The sequence below is a fragment of the Schistocerca serialis genome, chromosome 11 (assembly GCF_023864345.2).
Source record: "Schistocerca serialis cubense isolate TAMUIC-IGC-003099 chromosome 11, iqSchSeri2.2, whole genome shotgun sequence".
NCBI classification, from domain to species: domain Eukaryota; kingdom Metazoa; phylum Arthropoda; class Insecta; order Orthoptera; family Acrididae; genus Schistocerca; species Schistocerca serialis.
This window is the reverse complement of record NC_064648.1, coordinates 197,896,412-197,917,263: the sequence shown is the minus strand read 5'-3', so window position 1 is coordinate 197,917,263 and position 20,852 is coordinate 197,896,412. Positions and strand designations below refer to the sequence as shown.

General features: G+C 40.5%; 1 protein-coding gene across 4 annotated transcripts in view; it reads left to right on the top strand.

Annotated features, from left to right (window-relative positions):
- The window catches only part of LOC126427311 (uncharacterized), a 42,303-nt gene extending 24,719 nt beyond the window's left edge, over window positions 1–17,584 (top strand). For 2 of the 4 annotated variants that reach the window (XM_050089617.1, XM_050089616.1), the window contains one exon: window positions 17,159–17,584. In XM_050089617.1, the coding sequence (XP_049945574.1) occupies window positions 17,159–17,198 (40 nt within the window). In that variant the 3' untranslated portion in view covers window positions 17,199–17,584. The remainder of the gene's footprint in view (window positions 1–17,158) is intronic. The other 2 variants (XR_007576632.1, XM_050089615.1) reach the window with 2 other exon arrangements.
- Window positions 17,585–20,852: the final 3,268 nt, after the last annotated feature.

Here is a 20,852-nt window from a genome sequence, read left to right as displayed (position 1 = left end):
ATTTATCTAGTTCAAAATAGTTCCATTCCGTAACAAAAACTAAAAATGTTGCATACATTTTGTTTTTTGTACTGTTTCCGAAATAAAGATTGTTATTTTCTGACATTGTTTTGGACATTAAGTAACTGACATAAAGTTTAAAAATGATGTGTTTGAAATTACAAAGAGATTTCAAACATCATCTCCTTCACTCTAAAGTGACTCCTCATTTCCAAAAATAAATGTGTGTTATTTGCCTTGTCTTTTCAAAATTAATCACAGGGTGATCTCTTGGATTGAGAACGGTGCCAGGTGTATTCTCATTTCCATCAAATTATACGTCCTCTTCGGAAGAAACACTTCCAATTGCCATTTCTGTTCACCCCACAACGTTCAAAAACACAGCCCCCACATTTTCAGTTAGCTTAAACACAAGTTAGATCAAAGTATACTTTAAAACTGAACTTTTGGTTAATGAAACAGGACTGCAAATTAGCTTACTGTGCGCCTAAATTCAAACAACACAACTTAGACTGTTGCTTTCAAATAAAGTTCAAAGTGAGCTAATTCAGCACCACATCCGGTGATCATCATAGAGCGAACAAGACATTGACTGACAGTGTTGTCAACTTTGAAATTCATAACTTCCCTGTTAGATTGATTCACTACCAGCCTAGACAAATAGATCTTTTGATGATATTGCCATTTGTCTTCCAACACACTAGCATAGAACTTTTCAGGAAGTTTTGTTGCTGTTCACCTCATTCTTTCTACTCACCCTATTTTATGGTAAAAATTATAATAATTGTACAGCACATTACAGTCTGACCGATCTATGCAGTTCTGTATCACCTAACTCTCATGTTTTCTAGCAGAATACATTTTGCCAAACCATGGAAGTACCTTAGATAGTTTTGTGCTCCTCTATGTAAAGAATATGGGCCTTTTGTCGAGTCCCATATTCAGTAAGTATGCTATAAAACCTCTTACGTCACCTATCGTGACATTCTTCCGTTTTTTATGTGAGCAGGATAAAATAACAGTGTGTTTGGATGCAAATTGCATAGCCGAGTGATTTCTTTCAGTGACAATTACTTGAAGTAATGCTGTAGTGAAAAATAAATTGAAATATTCAGTTGTGGAAGATCCCACTGGTGTCATATGCTGTGGTCCAGGCACCTCCTGTAATGGATGTGGCAGCGGCTGTAGTGTTTCAGGTGCAATCATTTCAGTGTACTGTGTATTTTCCATCCTGTCCACTTTCCACCATACCAGCATGAAAATCACTGTCACTTTCTGGGCCACTGCTGCTTTCTCTAAAATACTCCATATCACAAGTATTTTTCAATAACTCCCAAATATTATTATTGGACACATTTTTATAAAAAAAATTGCAAAAATGAATTAAATAAACAAACAGCAAACATCAGCAGAAACAAAAATAGCACAGAAACAACATGAAATAACAATACTGCACAAAAATGTCAGATGATATAACAGAATGTAAACAAGTATTTTTAAGCATGATGTCAACAAAGGAACAATGTAGTAGCTGAGCTACACATCATCAATATTTCACTGCAATTAAAAGTTGATAACTGCCAATGTACACACAAATCGAAATGTTGAGCCCCAATACTGCACTTGCTAGCTACATCTGGCATTGAATTTTGTAAGCCAAGTGAAAGAAAACAGCATACTGACAAAATGGCACTCTGACAGTACTGGCATCAGATCAGTAGGGCATAACGATAGGTCATTACCTTGATGTTAAAAGGATTAATAGCCATCTTTATTTCACCACATTTGCCACAGGGAAAACAAATTTTTCTCCTTGTAGACCTCTAAAGACTTTTACAAGTTAACTCTCGGTTTCTTTTAAAACCACTGTTTGATGTGCAGCTCTAAAAATGCACATAATAAACATATATCAATTGGATTCACATACAGGATGATTCTGAGATGATAGATCTTTTTTCAGGGATGATAGATAAGGGTAAATGTATCAGTTTGAAGTAGGGGGGCAGGGGGGCACTGGTCCGCAGATAACGGAGCAAAGGGCAAAGGTTATGAACTGAAATCATTCTGGTACTCTGATAGTGGACCTCTTATATTACGAGCTCTTCACTTTCCATATTTTAGGAGGAGGTAGTGTGAACCAAAACAAGAAAGAAAATGTGTAGCAAACACAGGTTCTAAAATGTGTGTCTTTAAAAAGCTATGAACACTTGATTAGTAGAAGAGATGTGTTTTCACAGTAGCAAAACTGAACAAGTGCTTGTAGACACAGTAGAGCCCATGGTTACTGGACTTTTTTCTTGTTTTGGTCCATACTACCTACTCCCAAGCTATGGTTTGGGAGTAGGTAGAGCTTGCAGTGGAAGAGCTCCACTGTTAGAGGTATCAGAACAATTTTCACTTTTAACTTTCGACTCGGTCATTTCCGGACCAGGGTTCCTTACCTCATCATCCCTGAAAGTTTGTAAGATCGTCACAGAATCACCCTGTGTATTGAACCCTTAACATAGCCATATCAGAACTAACACACTAAACTTCAACAAAGTTAAATGTTGTCAACCTTACATCAATAGCTCTCACTTATATTCCACCATCTGTTATAGAACCTCAATTCCAGTGCAGTAAATATTTAATAGCAATTGAATGCTGCCAACCTTCACAGATTAAACTTTCAATCAGACATTCCATTCTTTTACACCACTTAAAAGCAACACAGCTACAACATATTTAATAAATAATAAAAGCAAAGCTTAATATTAATTTTAAATAGAATACGAATGAGGAGCAACCTTGGCATTAATAACGAGTGCTTCACTTATACTAGAGACAATTAGACCAACAGATACACTTTACCTAAGTGCAAGCTCATGCTTGCTAGGAGGCAACGTTAAACCAGCCCAACCCATGACAAAAACGTAACAGGAGAGGCAACTACGAAGGTAATTCCAAAACTAAGGTCTCCTATTTTTTTATAAGTACAGAACTCTGTGTGGCAGTTGGTCACACTGTTATGAAGAGTGCTTCACGCACTGTGTGTAAACAGCACACACTGCACTGAGGCGCTGTCTTGGCTTGGCAGCCGTTAAGAATGGAGCTCCCTTTGGATGTTACTGCCAAGTGCCAATTGCGTGCATTTATTCTGTTTTTGAACGCCGAGGGCTCTGCACCGATTGAAATCCATCGGCGATAGATGGAAGTGTATGGTGAGTCGTGCAGGGATGTCAAAAATGTTCGTAGGTGGCGTAGAGACTTTGCAGCTGGTCGGACCGAAATTCACGATGAACAAAGGAGTGGGAGACCGTCAATTTCTGAGGAGACAGTGTTGAAGTTTGAGCAAAGCAAATGTGAAGATCAGCAGATCACCCTGGATGATCTCTGCACATTGGTTCCTGACGTTTCCCGAAGCACCGCTCACAGAATTTTAACAGAAACATTGAACTACCGGAAGGTGTGCGCAAGATGGGTGCCACGCATGCTGACTGAGGACCCCTTGGGGCAACGAGTTGATGATTCCCGTGCATTTCTTCAGTGCCTTGAAGCCGAACAGGACAACTTTCTGGACTCAACTGTCACGGGTGACGAAACCTGGGCATACCACTTAACACCTGAGACCAAGCAACAATCGCACCAGTTCATAACTTTCTGAACAGCATGACGGCGAGCTGGTATGACGTGGGCATACAAAAACTGCCACAGCGTCTACAAAAATGCATCGACAGAAATGGTGATTATGTCAAAAAAATAGCTAAGTGTTCAAGCTGTAAACTGATGTAAACCATTGTAGGAATAAACAAGTCTGTGTACATATAAAAAAATAGGAGTCCTTACTTTTGGGATTCCCTAGGTAAAAGGACAGTGCCACCAAAAAGTGCAATGACAGTTTAAAACAGCATTTCTCGTACGTTGACCAACCACAATTTCTGGCAGACAATGTCACTCGTATACTGACTGATGAAGTGTCTGCCAAACAGTGACACTCAAACACTGGTGAACCCCAGTTTACCTATCCGTCACACTGCTGTACTGTTCTACAGCAGTAAAGAGGAAAACAGACTAAATAGCCTCTACCAGAACAGAAGGCGCGGTTAGCATGGCAGGCTGATGACAACTTCAGCTCCGAAACTTCCTGGCAGATTAAAACTGTGTGCCTGACCGAGACTCGAACTCTGGACCTTTGCCTTTCTTGGGCAAGTGCTCTACCAACTGAGCTACCCAAGCACGACTCACGCCCCGTCCTCACAGCTTTACTTCTGCCAGTATCTCGTCTCCTACCTTCCAAACTTTACAGAAGCTCTCCTGCGAACCTCGCAGAACTAGCACTCCTGAAAGAAAGGATACTGCGGAGACATGGCCTAGCCACAGCCTGGGGGATGTTTCCAGAATGAGATTTTCACTCTGCAGCGGAGTGTGCGCTGATATGAAACTTCCTGGCAGATTAAAACTATAAAATGGTAGCTCAGTTGGTAGAGCACTTGCCCGCGAAAGGCAAAGGTCCCGAGTTCGAGTCTCGGTCTGGCACACAGTTTTAATCTGCCAGGAAGTATCGTACCGGCGCGCACTCCGCTGCAGAGTGAAAATCTCATTCCGGAACTTCAGCTCCGATAATCACTGGCATGATGGCTTTTATTCTCTTGCGAGCCCAGCTGAGAATCTCGCTTAGCAAAATCCTGTCACTTCCACACCCATCCTTATCAGAATGTGACAGCCACAGCATCCACCATGGCATCGTACTCCGTACACGGTAGCAGGAAACAGATAGCCTGTACTCGCTTGTAGCTCGGTACTGCCCTCGACGCTCGGCGGTCGCATCTCCGTGACTACAGTACGTAGACTGGCAGCTAGCTGACCCACTCCATCAGTCAGTCACTTCGTCACCTGCAGCAGATTGCTTGCTTAGACACCATACCAGCCAATGGCGCTTAGAATTCCTCTGTGGCCACAGATAACACCAGTCACGCAGCACTCACAGTAAGCCTTCTCTGAAATCGATAGGCACAGACGTTCCTGGAACTGCTCAGTATAGTTTACAGACTGAACACACTGTGTTACTAAATGAAACAGACCCTATTGCCTCTTATAAAAACGTCTCTGTATTTTGCGAATGTTAAAATTTCCCAAATTTAAGTGGAAAAATGTTGCTTTGAAAGAATAGTAGTAAAGATGATTTTATTTTTTATGTTGACTTATTGTGAGTCACATACTTTCAGACATCACCTAGACCCAACCATGCCGTTATTAATAGTTAAATATATTCCACTTTCACACTCAAGTTTGTTGTTGCTGCATTGCTTTTCCAAATTAAACTTTCAGGTTACAATTGTCCATAGTCATCTTTTGATAACTGTTCAGACAGTAATACACACATCAAAAAAAGTTTTGCATCACCTCGGTTCCGCAAGTTCCGGAACCTGTAGAGAAAATTGGAATAGAGATCAACATAAACACAATTTCCGCCCTTTTAATTGCTCATGGAAACCACACATTGCATGTTGAACCACCATACAGCAAGACCTTCAGAGGTGGAGTCCAGATTACTGTACACACCGGTACCTCTGATACCCAGTAGCACGTCCTCTTGCATTGATGCCTGCCTGTATTCATCATGGCATACTATCCACAAGTTCATCAAGGCACTGTCGGTCCAGATTGTCCCACTCCTCAACGGCGATTCAGCGTAGATCCCTCAGAGTGGTTGACGGGTTGCATCGTCCATAAATAGCCCTTTTCAATCTATCCCAGGCATGTTCGATGGGGTTCGTGTCTGGAGAATATGCTGGCCACTCTAGTCGAGCAATGTCGTTATCCCGAAGGACGTCATTCACAAGATGCTCATGATGGGGGTGCGAATTGTCGTCTATAAAGACAAATGCCTCGCCAATATGCTGCCGATATGGTTGCATTATCGGTCGGAGGGTGGCATTCACGTATCGTACAGCCGTTACGGCACCTTTCCTACCACCACAGCATATGTTGGCCCCGCATTATGCCACCCCAAAACAGCAAGGAACCTCCACCTTGCTGCACTTGCTGAAGTGTGTGTAAGGCGTTCAGCCTGACCGGGTTGCCTTCAAACGCATCTCCGATGGTCGTCTGGTTGAAGGCATACGCAACACTCATCAGTGAAGAGAACATGTTGCCAATCCTGAGTGGTCCATTCGCCATGTTGTTGGGCCAACTATGCTTCGCTGCATGGTGTTGTAGTTGCAAAGATGGACCTCGCCATGGATGTTGGGAGTGAAGTTGCGCATCATGCAGCCTATTGCGCACAACTTCCTGTGATGGCACGAAAAGTATTATTCAACATGGTGGCATTGCTTTCAGAATTCCTCTGAGCCATAATCTGTAGGTAGTGGTCATCCACTGCAGTAGTAGCCCTTGGGCGGCCTGAGCGAGCCATGTGACGGACAGGTCCTGTCTCTCTGTATCTCCTCCATGTCTGAACAACATTGCTTTGGTTCACTCTGAGATGCCTGAACACTTCCCTTGTTGAGAGCCCTTCTTGGCACAAAGTAACAATGCGGATGTGATCGAACCACGGTATTGACCGCCTAGGCATGGTTGAACTACGTACAACACGAGCCGTGTACCTCCTTCCTGGTGGAATGACTGGAACTGACCGGCTGTTAGACCCCCTCCGTCCAATAGGCGCTGCTCATGCATGGTTGTTTACATCTTTGGGTGGTTTTAGTGACATCTCTGAACAGTGAAAGGGACTGTGTCTGTGATACAATATTCACAATCAACATCTGTCTTCAGGAGTTCTCGGAACCGGGGTGGTGCAAAACTTTTTTTGATGGGTGTATATTCTGTCAGTGGAAACTACTGACTGACAACAATGGTTTCATGCATAATCACATGCACCTTCCACAAATAAACCTAAAAGTTAGTTCCAAAATTGAACTTCAACCAAAGATGACATTCAGAGACATCGCTGAGGAATTGGCGAATGAAGTTGACAATGATCCAGAATTTCTAAAGAAGGTTAAAAGGGTGACAAAACATGGTTATAAGGGTATGATGTCGAAGATGAGGCACAGTGTTCCCAATGGTAACTGCTTGAAGAGCTAAGACCAAAAGAAGTTCGAAAAGGTAAAACACATGTGAAGGTTCATCTCACTGTGTTTACTGATAACAATGATATGTGCATCATGAGTTCCTGCAGTATGGTTGTAGTCAATAAGGAATACTACATGGAAGTTATGCATTATTTGCATAAAGTTATCTGAAGGAAATGACTAGAATTGTGGCAAAAGCAGTGGTGGATATTGGATGATGGTAATGATGGTGGTGGTGGTGGTGGTGGTGGTGGTGGTGGTGGTGGTGTTTCTGCTCACACCTCAATACTTGTTAATGATTTTTTGATGAAAGGTAAAACTGTTATGTTGCCTGAGCCACCATATTCACCGGACATGAGCTCCTGCAACTTCTTTCTATTCCCAAGACTGTAGAGAACTGTGAAAAGATGTTGTTTTGCCACCAAAATCATTGAAGATTCTATTTTTACAAAAAGTGAGATCCAGAAGTGCATCCAAGATTGAAAAAAGTGCTGGCACAAGTGTGTTATATCTGAGGGAGATAATAAATAAAGATTGTTTCAGAAAAGCAAAAGTTATCATTAATTTTTGATCACATCTGCAATATTTAAATAATTTGTGGTGCAATCATTCCATGTGAAACCCAAATTATGACATTCTTCTCACAAACTGGAGCGTGTGACAGGTAATACTTGGGTGCTGTTGAATGTAAAATAAGTGAGTCACTGCCCTGCCGGAGAAAAGTGCAGCCAGCTCCAAAAGTTCCAGAGAACAAGAAATGCACAGAGAATACTGTTTACTGTATCATAATACTAGTGATAGTAGTACCTCTTGCAGTGACTTTCATGGACCACTTAAGTCAATTTTATAAAAAGAGTTTCTTAGTGTCCTGTGTTGGCTGAGTACTTCTTCTTCGAAATGACCCTTCCCATTGCTTGTTTGTTGGTATCAGTTTGTAATCTACTTTGTGAGCCTTTGAGTTTCTTAATTTTTACCTGTTCTGTTTTTATAAGTCTTCTGTCGTAATTTGTATTGTATATGTATTTGTAGTTGCCTTATAATTTCCACGATTTCCATAATCCTTTTCATGTTGCTCTTACTGTTCCAGAATTCCTCTCTTTTTGTCCTGACTCCTCTTTCCTCTTGCTTTTATTGGATGCCCAAAGAAACAAATCGTGTTTTCTCCTGATTGTGCTCATGACTAGTTCCACTTCATTGTGGAATCTAGTCTTAAAAAACCCTTTTCTTGGTATTTTTTGTTGTGCATGTTCTGATTGGTCTTCGTTCTAATTTAAGTTCGTAATATCCTCTGGAAGTTATCTGGAAGTTCTGCAGGACATTCACTTTCCTGTTTTAGTTGCAAATTCAGTGTTAGTTGTTTTTTAAGTGATTTCACTTACATATTTGATTCCTGGTTGTGTAAGTTTTGTATTGTATTTAATTTTGTGACTATTGAGGGGCTACATTGTAAGCACTTTTTATTGTACCGGGTGATCAAAAAGTCAGTATAAATTTGAAAACTTAATAAACCACGGAATAATGTAGATAAAGAGATAAAAATTGACACACGTGCTTGGAAAGACATGGGGTTTTATTAGAACCACCCCATATTGCTAGACGCGTGAAAGATCTCTTGCGCGCGTCGTTTGGTGATGAATGTGTGCTCAGCCGCCGCTTTTGTCATGCTTGGCCTCCCAGGTCCCCAGACCTCAGTCCGTGCGATTATTGGCTTTGGGGTTACCTGAAGTCGCAAGTGTATCGTGGTCGACCGACATCTGTAGGGATGCTGAAAGACAACATCCGACGCCAATGCCTCACCGTAACTCCGGACATGCTTTACAGTGCTGTTCACAACATTATTCCTCGACTGCAGCTATTGTTGAGGAATGATGGTGGACATATTGAGCATTTCCTGTAAAGAACATCATCTTTGCTTTGTCTTACTTTGTTATGCTAATTATTGCCATTCTCATCAGATGAAGCCCCATCTGTCGGACAAATGGTTCAAATGGCTCTGAGCACTATGGGACTTAACATCTGAGGTCATCAGTCCCCTAGAACTTAGAAATACTTCAACCTAAATAACCTAAGGACATCACACACACCCATTCCCGAGGCAGGATTCGAACCTGCGACTGTAGCAGTCGCGCGGTGCCAGACTGAAGCACCTAGAACCGCTCGGCCACACCGGGCGGCTCTGTCGGACATTTTTTGAACTTTTATATTGGTTTGGTTCTAATAAAACCCCTTGTCATTCCAAGCATGTGTGTCAATTTTTACCTCTCTATCTACATTATTCCGTGATTTATTCAGTTTTCAAATTTATACTGACTTTTTGATCACCTGGTATGTTGTGCTTTTGTCAGTTGGTTTATTCAAGTAGACTATAATCAGTACAGATGAGAAGAGGGTTGATGCTTTTGAAATGTGGTGGGACAAAAGAATGCAGCATATTAGATGGGTACACTGGATAATGAATGAAAAGGTATTGAACTGAATTAGGGAGAGTAGAGCTATATGACACAAGTAAACTAAAATTGGAAAGGTTGCTACAACTGTATGTCGCTACCACAGATAAAATTGAAGTACATCTTACAGAGATACTAGTGACAAACATACAGATTTTTTTAAAATGGGAGGTATTACTTTACTGTATATCGTTACATTTAACAAAAATGAAAAGTAAAGTTGGTTTTACTGTTGTAATGTAACATTTGCATAACTGAAACCTAATTTAATAAAGGTGGAAGAGAAAATTGTGCTTGGTCATTTGAAACTAAGCTGGCATTCAGTGTCGTATGTTCATTGGCTTCAAGTATTTTCACTGAGGTCACCTGTCTGCATTTCAAAACAATAAGGGTTGTTTCACACTTATCAAGCTGGCAAGCTAATGGTGCTGGGTGCATGGCTGTTAAGTGGGGGCTGTTTGCATCAGCACGACGTTCGTACAAATGGTGCAGTAGCTTGCATGACGGAATGCTGCATCTGCAGTATGTCACATGTTTACAGTGTACGTATATCCCTAAATTTTGACAAAGCAAAGGGATTACCTGGATGCTCTCTCTTAGATGCCTGAAGACAAGAAGAAGAAACACAATGTGATGGGTTCATCCAACCAGCGTGAGGAGAGACAATGTTGAGGCATTCTTAATACTTTTAGAGAACTTTAGAAATGGTACCAATACCTTTTTCCACTATTTTAGGATAAATGTGCAAATTTTTGATGACCTACATGTAAAAGCAAAGGATTCAATTCAATGCTGAAACATTCTTCAGAGAACATATCCAGCCCATACTCTTGTTGGCAGTCACCAATGAGTGGAAATTTTTATTTGTATTTCAAAGGGCTTTAATAATGCTATGTATTATTAAAAGTTCTGAGAACCAAAGACATATATATCAGTAGAGAAACCTCAAATTCAAAACTAATTTTAAGGAAAAACTTCAAATATTTAAATTTGGAAACTGAATGAATAAATATGTAAGGTTTTTTAGTGGTGAATACGCACACGCGCGTGATGCAGTATTTTGAGGGCGTGTCTGAATGTTTTCACTTCTCGTTAGCAGACAAGAAATATGTGACCTCTTGAGGCCTCTTTTGGCTATTGCCTGAGATGTCCTACACATTTTGCAGTAAGCTACTTTTTTGTAAATACTGGCTTAAAAAAAATGAAAATTCCCTCTTTTTCTCTAGTCGTCAAGAAAAGCTGTATATCTAATAATAGCTTCTTATTGTAGAAATGGAATGAAACAAAGAAAGTATAAGCATGCTTACTGAGGCATTGAGTAAGGAAAGGTGTCTATATGATTGTCTAGATACACTGTACCAAAATAAAATATAGCCACAAATGTTGGAGTCTGAGTTTATACAATTTATGTAAATGTGTATATAGTTTACTTTTGATATGTGTACACATGACTGTTGTTGGTGAAAGTACCTCTTGTGTTTAGTTTGATTGTATCTTTCGAATTAGTTCAGCACACCAGAAAGAATAGTGTTGAGAGAAATGTCAGAGCAGTTGTGATGGCTCCAACAGTTGAAGACTACAGACATTTTTCAGCCTTGTGGTCACACTATTGTGAAATATCTTCAATCATTACTGTGTCACTTGCATGATTACCATCATGCACAATCAATTGCAGCTTCTCAGAACAAGACGCATCCATTCTGACAAAGTTCCTAAATTCCTGTGGATGTTCGAGGGGGTATATGTCGTGCTTTCACCCCTTCTTCCTAGCCAGGGTCTAGCCAAACTGTCGCTCCTGGCATTATGTCATCATTCGTCGTCATCCTAATGACTGTGGTGGCCACTGTCATGGCAAGTGCTGCATAGATAATTGCGTGAAACATAAATGTAGATAATCATTTGCTTGTACCAGCATGACGTAAAACAAACATTTTAGTCCATAATTCAGTATAGCGATAATGTAATTTCACGATAACTGCACAAGATCATTATAACTGCTCAAGATAATAACTGCATAATAAATACTAACCTAGATCTCTTAAAAGTTTTTTAATGAGTAAATGGCACCGTTAGAAAGAGATCAACGTTAACAAGCCTACAGTTGAAAGAGATCAATGTAAACGAGCCTGCAGTTCCGAATATTTGCTCTCGGCGCACTGGGGCCGACTTGTATACGTTAGGTGCACAGTTTAATAGGGCAAACGGAACTGTCGGCAGTTCCAGACTTGTACTCTTGGAGCTCTGGTGCAGACTTGTATACAATAGGTGTACCATGTAAAAGGGGCCTTATATCAGCTTGGCTTTTGCTTCATGGGCTAATTATTTCAATTTGGTCTTGTTTTCTTTTTTAAAAAAATTGTGTTGGTTTTTTAATGTAATTAGTACTTTACAGTTTACTTCCACCACAAAGCAGATAAGAACTGTTCAGACACATATTTCACAATAAAAATACAAAACAATGAAAACTATAACAAAATACATCAAATACCATCAGAATTGAATGACAGCAATGGCCACAGCTGCCATTCCATTTCTCAGCAGAGAGACTAGTCTGAAACGACCCCAAATAAAATGTCACACTGTGCAGTATATGGGTGGATTTCTGCTAGAAGGTGTTCTGCAAAGGTTAAATCTCCCTATCTTAGTCTTTAGCTTCTCTCCTGTTAGGAAAACCTAATTGCAGCATCTCTCGGCATATACATTTCTACAGGGCTTGCAAGTGACTTTGTACAAACTGCTTTGTGCCGAAGGCATCATTTCATCTCTGCTATTGAATAGTACCTTAAGCTGTTTTACTTGTGTTGCAAAATGCAGGTCTGTAGTGGAGCGACTTTTAACTGTTTTGCAATGCTATCCGAAATTTTGACAACATATGGGATAGTTTATCATTTCTTGTAACTGCTCACTGTTTCCTGTTGATCAACATACACAAAAAATGATGTAATTTTACTCAGTTTACCTTTTTCGTAGACTGTTATCAATCAAGTGAGAGCTTTAGCCATTATCTTATTATTTGATATGGTCAAACTTGGAGATAACCAATCTGTTGTGTTAAAGCTGTGGATTTCGGGAAACCCTTAGTATTACATTCATGCATAAGTTCATAGTGTTTTTGTGTTGCATGTTGGTATGCTAGTTACTACGGGTCTATTTATTGATTGTAATTTTTTATTTCTAGTTCGCTGTTTGCGACTTGAATTTACATATTGTCATTTGGAGATAGTGAGTAAAGCTGTGGATGCTAGAAAATGGAGTACCAAGTGAGAAAGCAGAATATTTCTTACAGATACTTCTGTTTAATAGAGGGGTGACAGCAGCAGAAGCAGCCAGAAACATTTGCGCCGTGTGCAGGGATAATGCCATTGGACAGAGCACAGCAAGAAAATGGTTTTCTCACTTTAAGGAGGATCGTTCTGACATTAGTGACTCTCCATGTTCACAGAGGCCTTCAGGGTTTGGTGAAGATAATTTAATGCATTAATCCAGAGTGATCCACATCACTGTACTGGAGAACTGGCAGTTGTGGTGAACTGTGGTAATTACACCTTCATGTGATATTTGCACGCAATGGGGCAGGTTAAAAAATCGGGCCTAAGTGTACTGCATGCTCTAAGCCAAAATCACAAAAAACCGGCGGGTGGTCATATGTTCATCTCTGCTTGCTTGTCATAGATTGGCTCATGAACGGCACTGATTATTCCTGTTCTGTATCGCTGCTGGCAGTGGCTGATACGTATGGGGAGCACGCGTTACGTGCGCCCCCTCCCCCTTTGCAGGACTATCCGTGCTGCCCTCTTAAATTTATTGTCCTATTGACGACGTAATTAACCATTTTGCCAGGAAGAATAGGCGCATAGGATTCATCATTTAAGGAAGAGAACCACAGTACTAAGTTTTTTGTATCGTAAGAAGGCATTGTCTTGTATATGTGTATAATCAGTATAAATAAAACTTTGTCAAACTCCGCATTTGACTTGATTATTTTTTTATTATGGTACAAGTAAGGTATCTCAAGATCTTTAGTGCCCCCTCTTCGAGATTTTTCTGTATTCACCACTGGCTGCTGGCGAAGAGAAGTTGTGTTCTTATGCTAACTTAAGGGAAAAAAAGGAACGGTTGAGCCCAAATAATGCAGGAGCTTCCCATGCAGTGACCTGTGCACATCCACAAAAGATAGTGTTATGGATCTGGTGGAACAGAAATGGTGTAGTGTACTAAGAGTTACTTTCCTGAGGTGTAACAACCACTACTGACATTAACTGTCAACAACTGGGACATCTTGCAGATGCAGTCCAACAACAACAACAACAACCAGGAAGACTGTGTGAAGCGATGCTACTCCACGATACTGCCTGCCCATGTTATACTAGACTGAAGAAACACACTATACAGGAGTTGGGTCAGGAAGTCATTCTGCACCCATCTTATTCACTTGAGCCTCTGCATTCTCAGATTTTCACCTTCCCCGCTCTCTTTCGAACAACCTTCAAAGGACATCCTTTGCAAAAGAAACTGTGCACCGAACATGGTTCCACCACGAGTTCATAACCTCAAAACCGTGCAATTTCTACAGTCACGGAATGGATAAGTTACCCTCACATTGGCAAACTGATGTAAATAGTGAAAGAGAATACATTATTGATGACTAAAGTCTCTGTTATTTGTAGCTGGTCTGTTTATTAAATTTGTGGAAAAATGGTGTGAACATATGCACCAGCCTAATAATACATATCATAAATGTAATTTTATTGATTACTTTGTTTTGGCTTGTCTACAAGCCATCTTTAGATCTGAAATATAGAAAATTGCATCTAACAAATACAGTAATGTAAATTGTTAATATAAAAGTGTCATCTCAAAAAACATTGATTAGTGTATAACTGCCAACCAGCAGGACACATCATCATAATTTGCATGAGCAGGAGTTTTTATCACACAATCTAATGGAACCGTGATGTAAATTATCCTAAACATATATTTACATCATGACAATAATATTATAGTGCAAGAATATGTAACAAAGAAATTTACATTGAGACTATAGCTTTTATACAGATTAAACTGTTGTGATATGTAATGTATACTGACAGAATATGCTAATTTTCATATATGAACACTGAAATAATATTTTCCACATTAATTATTATAAAGTAACATCATAAGTAATTATTGTTACACAGACAGATGGAGTTACAAGGTTTTCATTGCCTACCATCAACATGTGAACGTAATCCTGTGTCACTTGCGACAAAAGTTTCAGTAGACTAGCAAGTGTCCAAGCTGCAGCAGGCAGAAGACTCCCCGATGCTATGCACCAAGACTTACAGATAGACGATTTCTGCCAGATGGTGCTAACAATTACTTCCTGTAAGTGTCAAAGTATACCACTGGTTAATCTTTTCCCTGCCACAGCACAAGCACTTCTGGTCTACCGAAGCTTGTCATGAGTGACACATGATGTTTATGTTCACATATGGTGGTTACACAGTACTAATTTCTAATGCGAAAAATGTGTCTCTTTCTACAGTCCATAACAGTCATTACTTATTGAGGTTACTTTAGAATAATGTAATGTGGAAAAAATGACCTCAGTGTCCACATATGATTGCTGTTAGATTCTGCACTGTGTATTATATATGATCAGTTTTTATTCTGGCTAAGAGCTATAGTCTCAACGTAAGTTTCCTTGTTATGTATTCTTGCTTATTGCCATGATTTAAATCTGTTTTAGGATAATTTGCATCATTGTTTCATTAGATTGATGAGGGTCAGTCCAATAGTAATGCCTCCTATTTTTCCCCCTACATAATGTTCATTAGGTGAAAAATTTGAACATGGCACTATTACACAATGCTTCTTCTCCAGTCCACTGCAGTGCTAATTTTCTGCATCAGCAGATGTCACCACTGCAGTCACTTGTGAAATGGCTGACATCGATGTTCGTATTAAACAGCGTTCTGTGATAGAATTCTCAAACACAGAATGCCCATTCGCTTTCATGAGAGACTGGAAAATTTTTTACAGTGATGCAACAATGGATATTAGTGCTGTCAGGTGACAGGTTGTCGCTGTAATGAAGCCGAAGAACAAACGTCGTTTGCTGACGAAACGCAGAACGGAAGACTGATGACCTCAGTGACTCCACACAGCATTCAGCGACTAAACGACATCATTCGTGTTGACCACCAAGTGACTGCAAGTGATTTGTGTCACATTAGCTCACTCAGTGAAAGCAGTGTGGTGACAGTTATTCAACAGCTAGGATGCTTCAAAGATTTGTGCAACTTGGATACTGATAATGTTAACTGACCAGAATAAAGGGGGGGATTGCCTCTGGTAGTATTTCTGTATGGAGGGAGAGGACTTTCTGAAAAAATTGTGACTCGCAATTAGCGGAACAAACACTGGTAGCAGTTACTTCTGTAAAATATCTGTGAGTATGCGCGCGGAACAATTTGAAGTGGAATGAATTGTTCGTAAGGCGGTTACCAGGTTGAGATTCGTTGGGTGAGTCCTTAGAAAAAGTAGTCCATCAACAAAGGAGGTGGCTTACAAAACACTCGTTCGACCTATACTTGAGTATTGCTCATCAGTGTGGGATCTGTACCAGGTTGGGTTGACGGAGGGGATAGAGAAGATCCAAAGAAGAGCGGCATGTTTCGTCACAGGGTTATTTGGTAAGGAGATGTTTAGCAAACTCTAGTGGCAGACTCTGAAAGAAAGGCGCTCTGCATCGCGGTGTAGCTTGCTGTCCAGGTTTCGAGAGGGTGCTTTTCTGGATGAGGTATCGAATATATTGCTTCCCCCTACTTATACCTCCCAAGGAGATCACGAATGTAAAATTAGAGAGATTCGAGCGCGCATGGAGGCTTTTCGGCAGTTGTTCTTCCCGCGAACCATACGCGACTGGAACAGAAAAGGGAGGTAATGACAGTGGCACGTAAAGTGCACTCCACCACACACCGTTTGGTGGCTTGCAGAGTATAAATGTAGATGTAGATGTAAATATGGGTTCATTGTTTAGCATGAGAATCAGACACAATCAGTGGCTTCAGAAGCACGACCATCCTTTTTACCTCACTGAAATATATACCATTGTTAAAAGAGGGACCAAAACTGTGGATAAAAAAAAAAGAGGCTTTACTTTTTGACTGACTGTGGTATAACAAACAATCCTCTTCAGACCAATAATGGTGATGTGTCCTGCCATTTGGCAGTTGTACACTAATCAGTATATTTTGTTTTGGTATGTATTGTGTGATTAAACTTTTATAGTAACTCTTACAATCTTTGCACTTCTTAGATGATGTTTCTCTATTACAGAGCTGAAGATGGCTTGTAGATAAGCCAAAACTAGTAGCCAATAAAGTTACATTTGCAATCTTGACTATTAGGGGTTTTCTGAATCCACAACTTTAGCCATTACTGCAAGCTATAAGTTTGCTTATGGTTCAGTTTGAAAGAGAGGTGTCGATAATGGGATTGAAATGAGTCGATGCACCATATAATGAATTTTTTCCGTATTACAGTCCAGGAAACATACAGAACAGCCTGTTCCATTGTGAAGTTTCACGATTAAGTAAATAATAATTGCAGAACATCAGGAAGTGTTTCCTTTTTTATATTATCCTTTTTCTAATACTCTGTTCCATGTTTCAGGGTTCTGTGCCTTTTGCTGAGATGGCTGCCCGGCCTATAGGGTAGCAAGTGATGCTTCTACCGAGATAGTTCAATTGGAAGTGCAACAGAATGACACTTTGGATATTCTGCACTGTACCAGTGCTGCCTCATCCTCGGACGATTCCGGAATGAGTCGACTTCCGGCAGTTATACAGATTTCCAATTCTGGTCTGCTCCCAGTGTTTAGTTCTGTGGTGTTACTGAACAGTATAACTAGACTACAGTTGTGTGTTGATGATGTAAAGGAATAAAAATAACTGGATGTAATCTATCACTGGCTATCTGTGCATCTTGCCTTATATGTCAACGGTACACATAGAGATAAGTACCTTGTTTGGTCAATACGCTTTGTAATATATTAAAGGGACTTGTTATGGACTATCCTTATTTCTTACCAACTTTGACTGTGATCCAGCAGACTTGATGCAGATTATATCTTACTGTAATAGAAAATACTTGGTTTATTTATTTATTGAGACTTTCCTCAGTATAGAGGTTTCTCTACAACATAACAATACACTTGGAAAACGTTACAGTGAATGGTGCACAATTACCCAACATTATCTCAAGACTTTCCTGCAGATACTTTGCACATGTGTATCCTCTTCTTTCGCACACTACTTCCTCATTGTCATCATACATTGTGAAGCAAAGCAGCCCCCCCCCCCCCCCGTCCCCCCTCTGCCCCAAGCCTAATACGAGAGTCATTCCAAAAGAAATGCACACAATTTTTTTTTTAAAAATCATGTTTTATTCTACATGTTTGAAAGTTTTACAGTGTGTAGATACATCCTTTAGGAACAATATTTTCATTTCTCCACATAATTTCCATCCCTCTCAACTGCCTTATGCCATCTTGGAACCAGCGCCTGTATACCCGCACGGTAAAATTCTGGACCAACCCGTTGGAGCCACTGTTTGGCAGCGTGCACAAGGGAGTCCTCATCTTCAAACCTTGTTCCACGAACAGAGTCTTTCAGTTTCCCAAAGAGATGATAGCCACACGGAGCCAGGTCAGGACTGTAAAGTGGGTGTTTCAGTGTTGTCCATCTGAGTTTTGTGATCATTTCCATGGTTTTTTGACTGACATGTGGCCGTGCATTGTCGTGCAACAGCAAAACATCTTGCTTTTACCGATGTGGTCGAACACAACTCAGTCGAACTTGAAGTTTCTTCAGTGTCGTCACCTATGCATCAGAATTTATGGTGGTTCCACTTGGCACGATGTCCACGAGCAAGACTCCTTTGGAATCGAAAAACACTGTAGCCGTAACTTTTCCAACAGAAGTTGTGGTTTTGAATTTTTTTTTCTTGGCTGGATTTTCATGATGCCGCTCCATTGATTGCCTCTTTGTCTCTGGTAAAAAATGATGGAACCATGTTTCATCACCTGTCACAATTGTTCCAAGAAATTCATCTCCACGACTCTCATACTGTTCCAAAAGTTCGCCGCATATGGTTTTTGTTTGTGGGCCACTGTCAACATCCTGGGAACACACCTGGCACAAACCTTTTTTAACGCCAACACTTTCAGTTTTCTGCAAACACTTCCTTCCCCTATCCCAACGTAGCATGACAATTCATTCACTGTGATGCGTCTGTCAGCAGTCACCAATTCGTTAACTCTCTGCACATTGTCTGGAGTGTGTGCAGTACGAGGCCTGCCACTTCGAGGACAATCCTCAATACTGCCGTGCCCGCTTTCATCATAACCTGCTTGCCCATCGACTAACTGTACTGCGATCGACAGCAGCATCTCCGTACACCTTTTTCAACCTGTTGTGGATGTTTCCCACTGTCTCGTTTTCACAGCACAGGAATTCTATGACAGCACATTGCTTCTGACAAACATCAAGTGTAGCAGCCATCTTGAAGACGTGCTGTGGTGACACCACTCACAGGAACAGGTTGAACTAAATTTGAAAACGAGCGGGAAGGATGTATCTATACACTGTAAAACTTTCACACATGCAAAATGAAAACTGTATTTTTACAAAAGTAGTGTGCATTTCTTTTGGAGTGACCCTCGTATCAGTTGCGGTATTTGTACACAGCTGTACAACGGTACTTTTTTCGATCCATCACATCGTGTGTTACTTCTTACACTTCCATTATCTTTATCACTTTGGTGTTCCTGACATGGTCTGCCTTGAAATCCTTGTTGCCCTCTCCATTAATTCATCTCTGATACTTTGAGCTTGTCCATATGTCTTTTATTAGTTGTCCAGGTCTCTGCTCAACAGTGGACTGCAAACTCTAATGTCAACTTGAATATTCGTGACATTCCTGCTGCACGAAATTGAATTGAGTGTCCCCAACGACCTACTTCTATTACTGATTCTTTTATCAGTTTCTAATTTTGTATTTCGCTCTCTTTTTGGCATGAATCCCAGGTAGCAAAATTTGTTGAGCTTTTTTATTTTCTCCCCGTCAGTGTACCGTTCATCCAGATCACTAGAAAGATACTCTCTTTCTTGATAATTAATGTGCAAACCCTATTTTTATATTTCATTGCTAACTGATTATATACATATTTCGCATCTGTGCCACCTTGTACTACTATGACTTGGTCATCAGCAAATATTTACTATATTTGTGTTTCTAGGTATGTTCAATTTGCAATATCTAGCCCCATTCTCTTACATTTACAAGGTCATTTCCTGATATCAATATCTACATACAAGGGTGAGTCACATGAAAACCTTAAATATTTTATTAAATATTATTTATTGTGCAGAAGTGGTACAAAACTGTATCACTTTTCTACGTAATCTCCCCCACACTCAATGCAAGTCCTCCAACACTTACAAAGTGCATAAATTCCTTTAGAGAAACTGGAGAACATCATGCACAATGTGGTGTGCTGACCCATGACTAATCTGTAAATCAGTGTCACTCGGCAGTTTTCCTTCACTATGGCTTCATCTGCTGCAATGTTCTGTGGAGTCACAACTCGTTGTGCCTGACCTGGACGAGGAGCATCTTCCACTGAAGTCACACCATTTGCGACGTTCCTACTCCATTCGTAGACTTGCTGCCGTGACAAACATGCATCACCGTACTGAACCTTCATTCGTCGATGAATTTCAATAGGTTTCACACCTTCACTACACAAAAACCGAATAACAGAACACTGTTCTTCCCTGGTGCAAGTCGCAAGTGGGGCGGCGATGTTTATACTGATACTGCGACGGTATGTGTGCATCTGCAATGTGCTACCACCTACAGGCCATTCTGCAAGCTGTTTGTAGCACGCTTATCAACTTACAGGATAACAGCGTGAAATTTTGATTCGTTGTTACAAATTTAAGGTTTCCATTTGTATAACCCTCGTATATTCTGAATAGGAGTGGTGACATGGGACAGTCATGTACAAGGAAAAATCAGAAAGTCGTTGCCTATAGATTTTTTATCGAAATTACAGCTGTAAATGTGAAGTCAACATACGCATTCCCAGCATTGGACCTTTCTTGGTTCGTGCCGGCCTTATCTGCCGCTAGCTCTACCACCCCATGCTGCTGTCAGTCGTTAAAGGTGGCAGTTGTGCTTCTCAAGTCCACGGAATTAGAGCAACAAAGTGTGATTTGTTTCCTATGGAACAAGGGACAAATGCCCATCGAGATCTACAGGGAAATACAGTCCACGTATGAGGAAAACTGTCGGGCTTTGATAA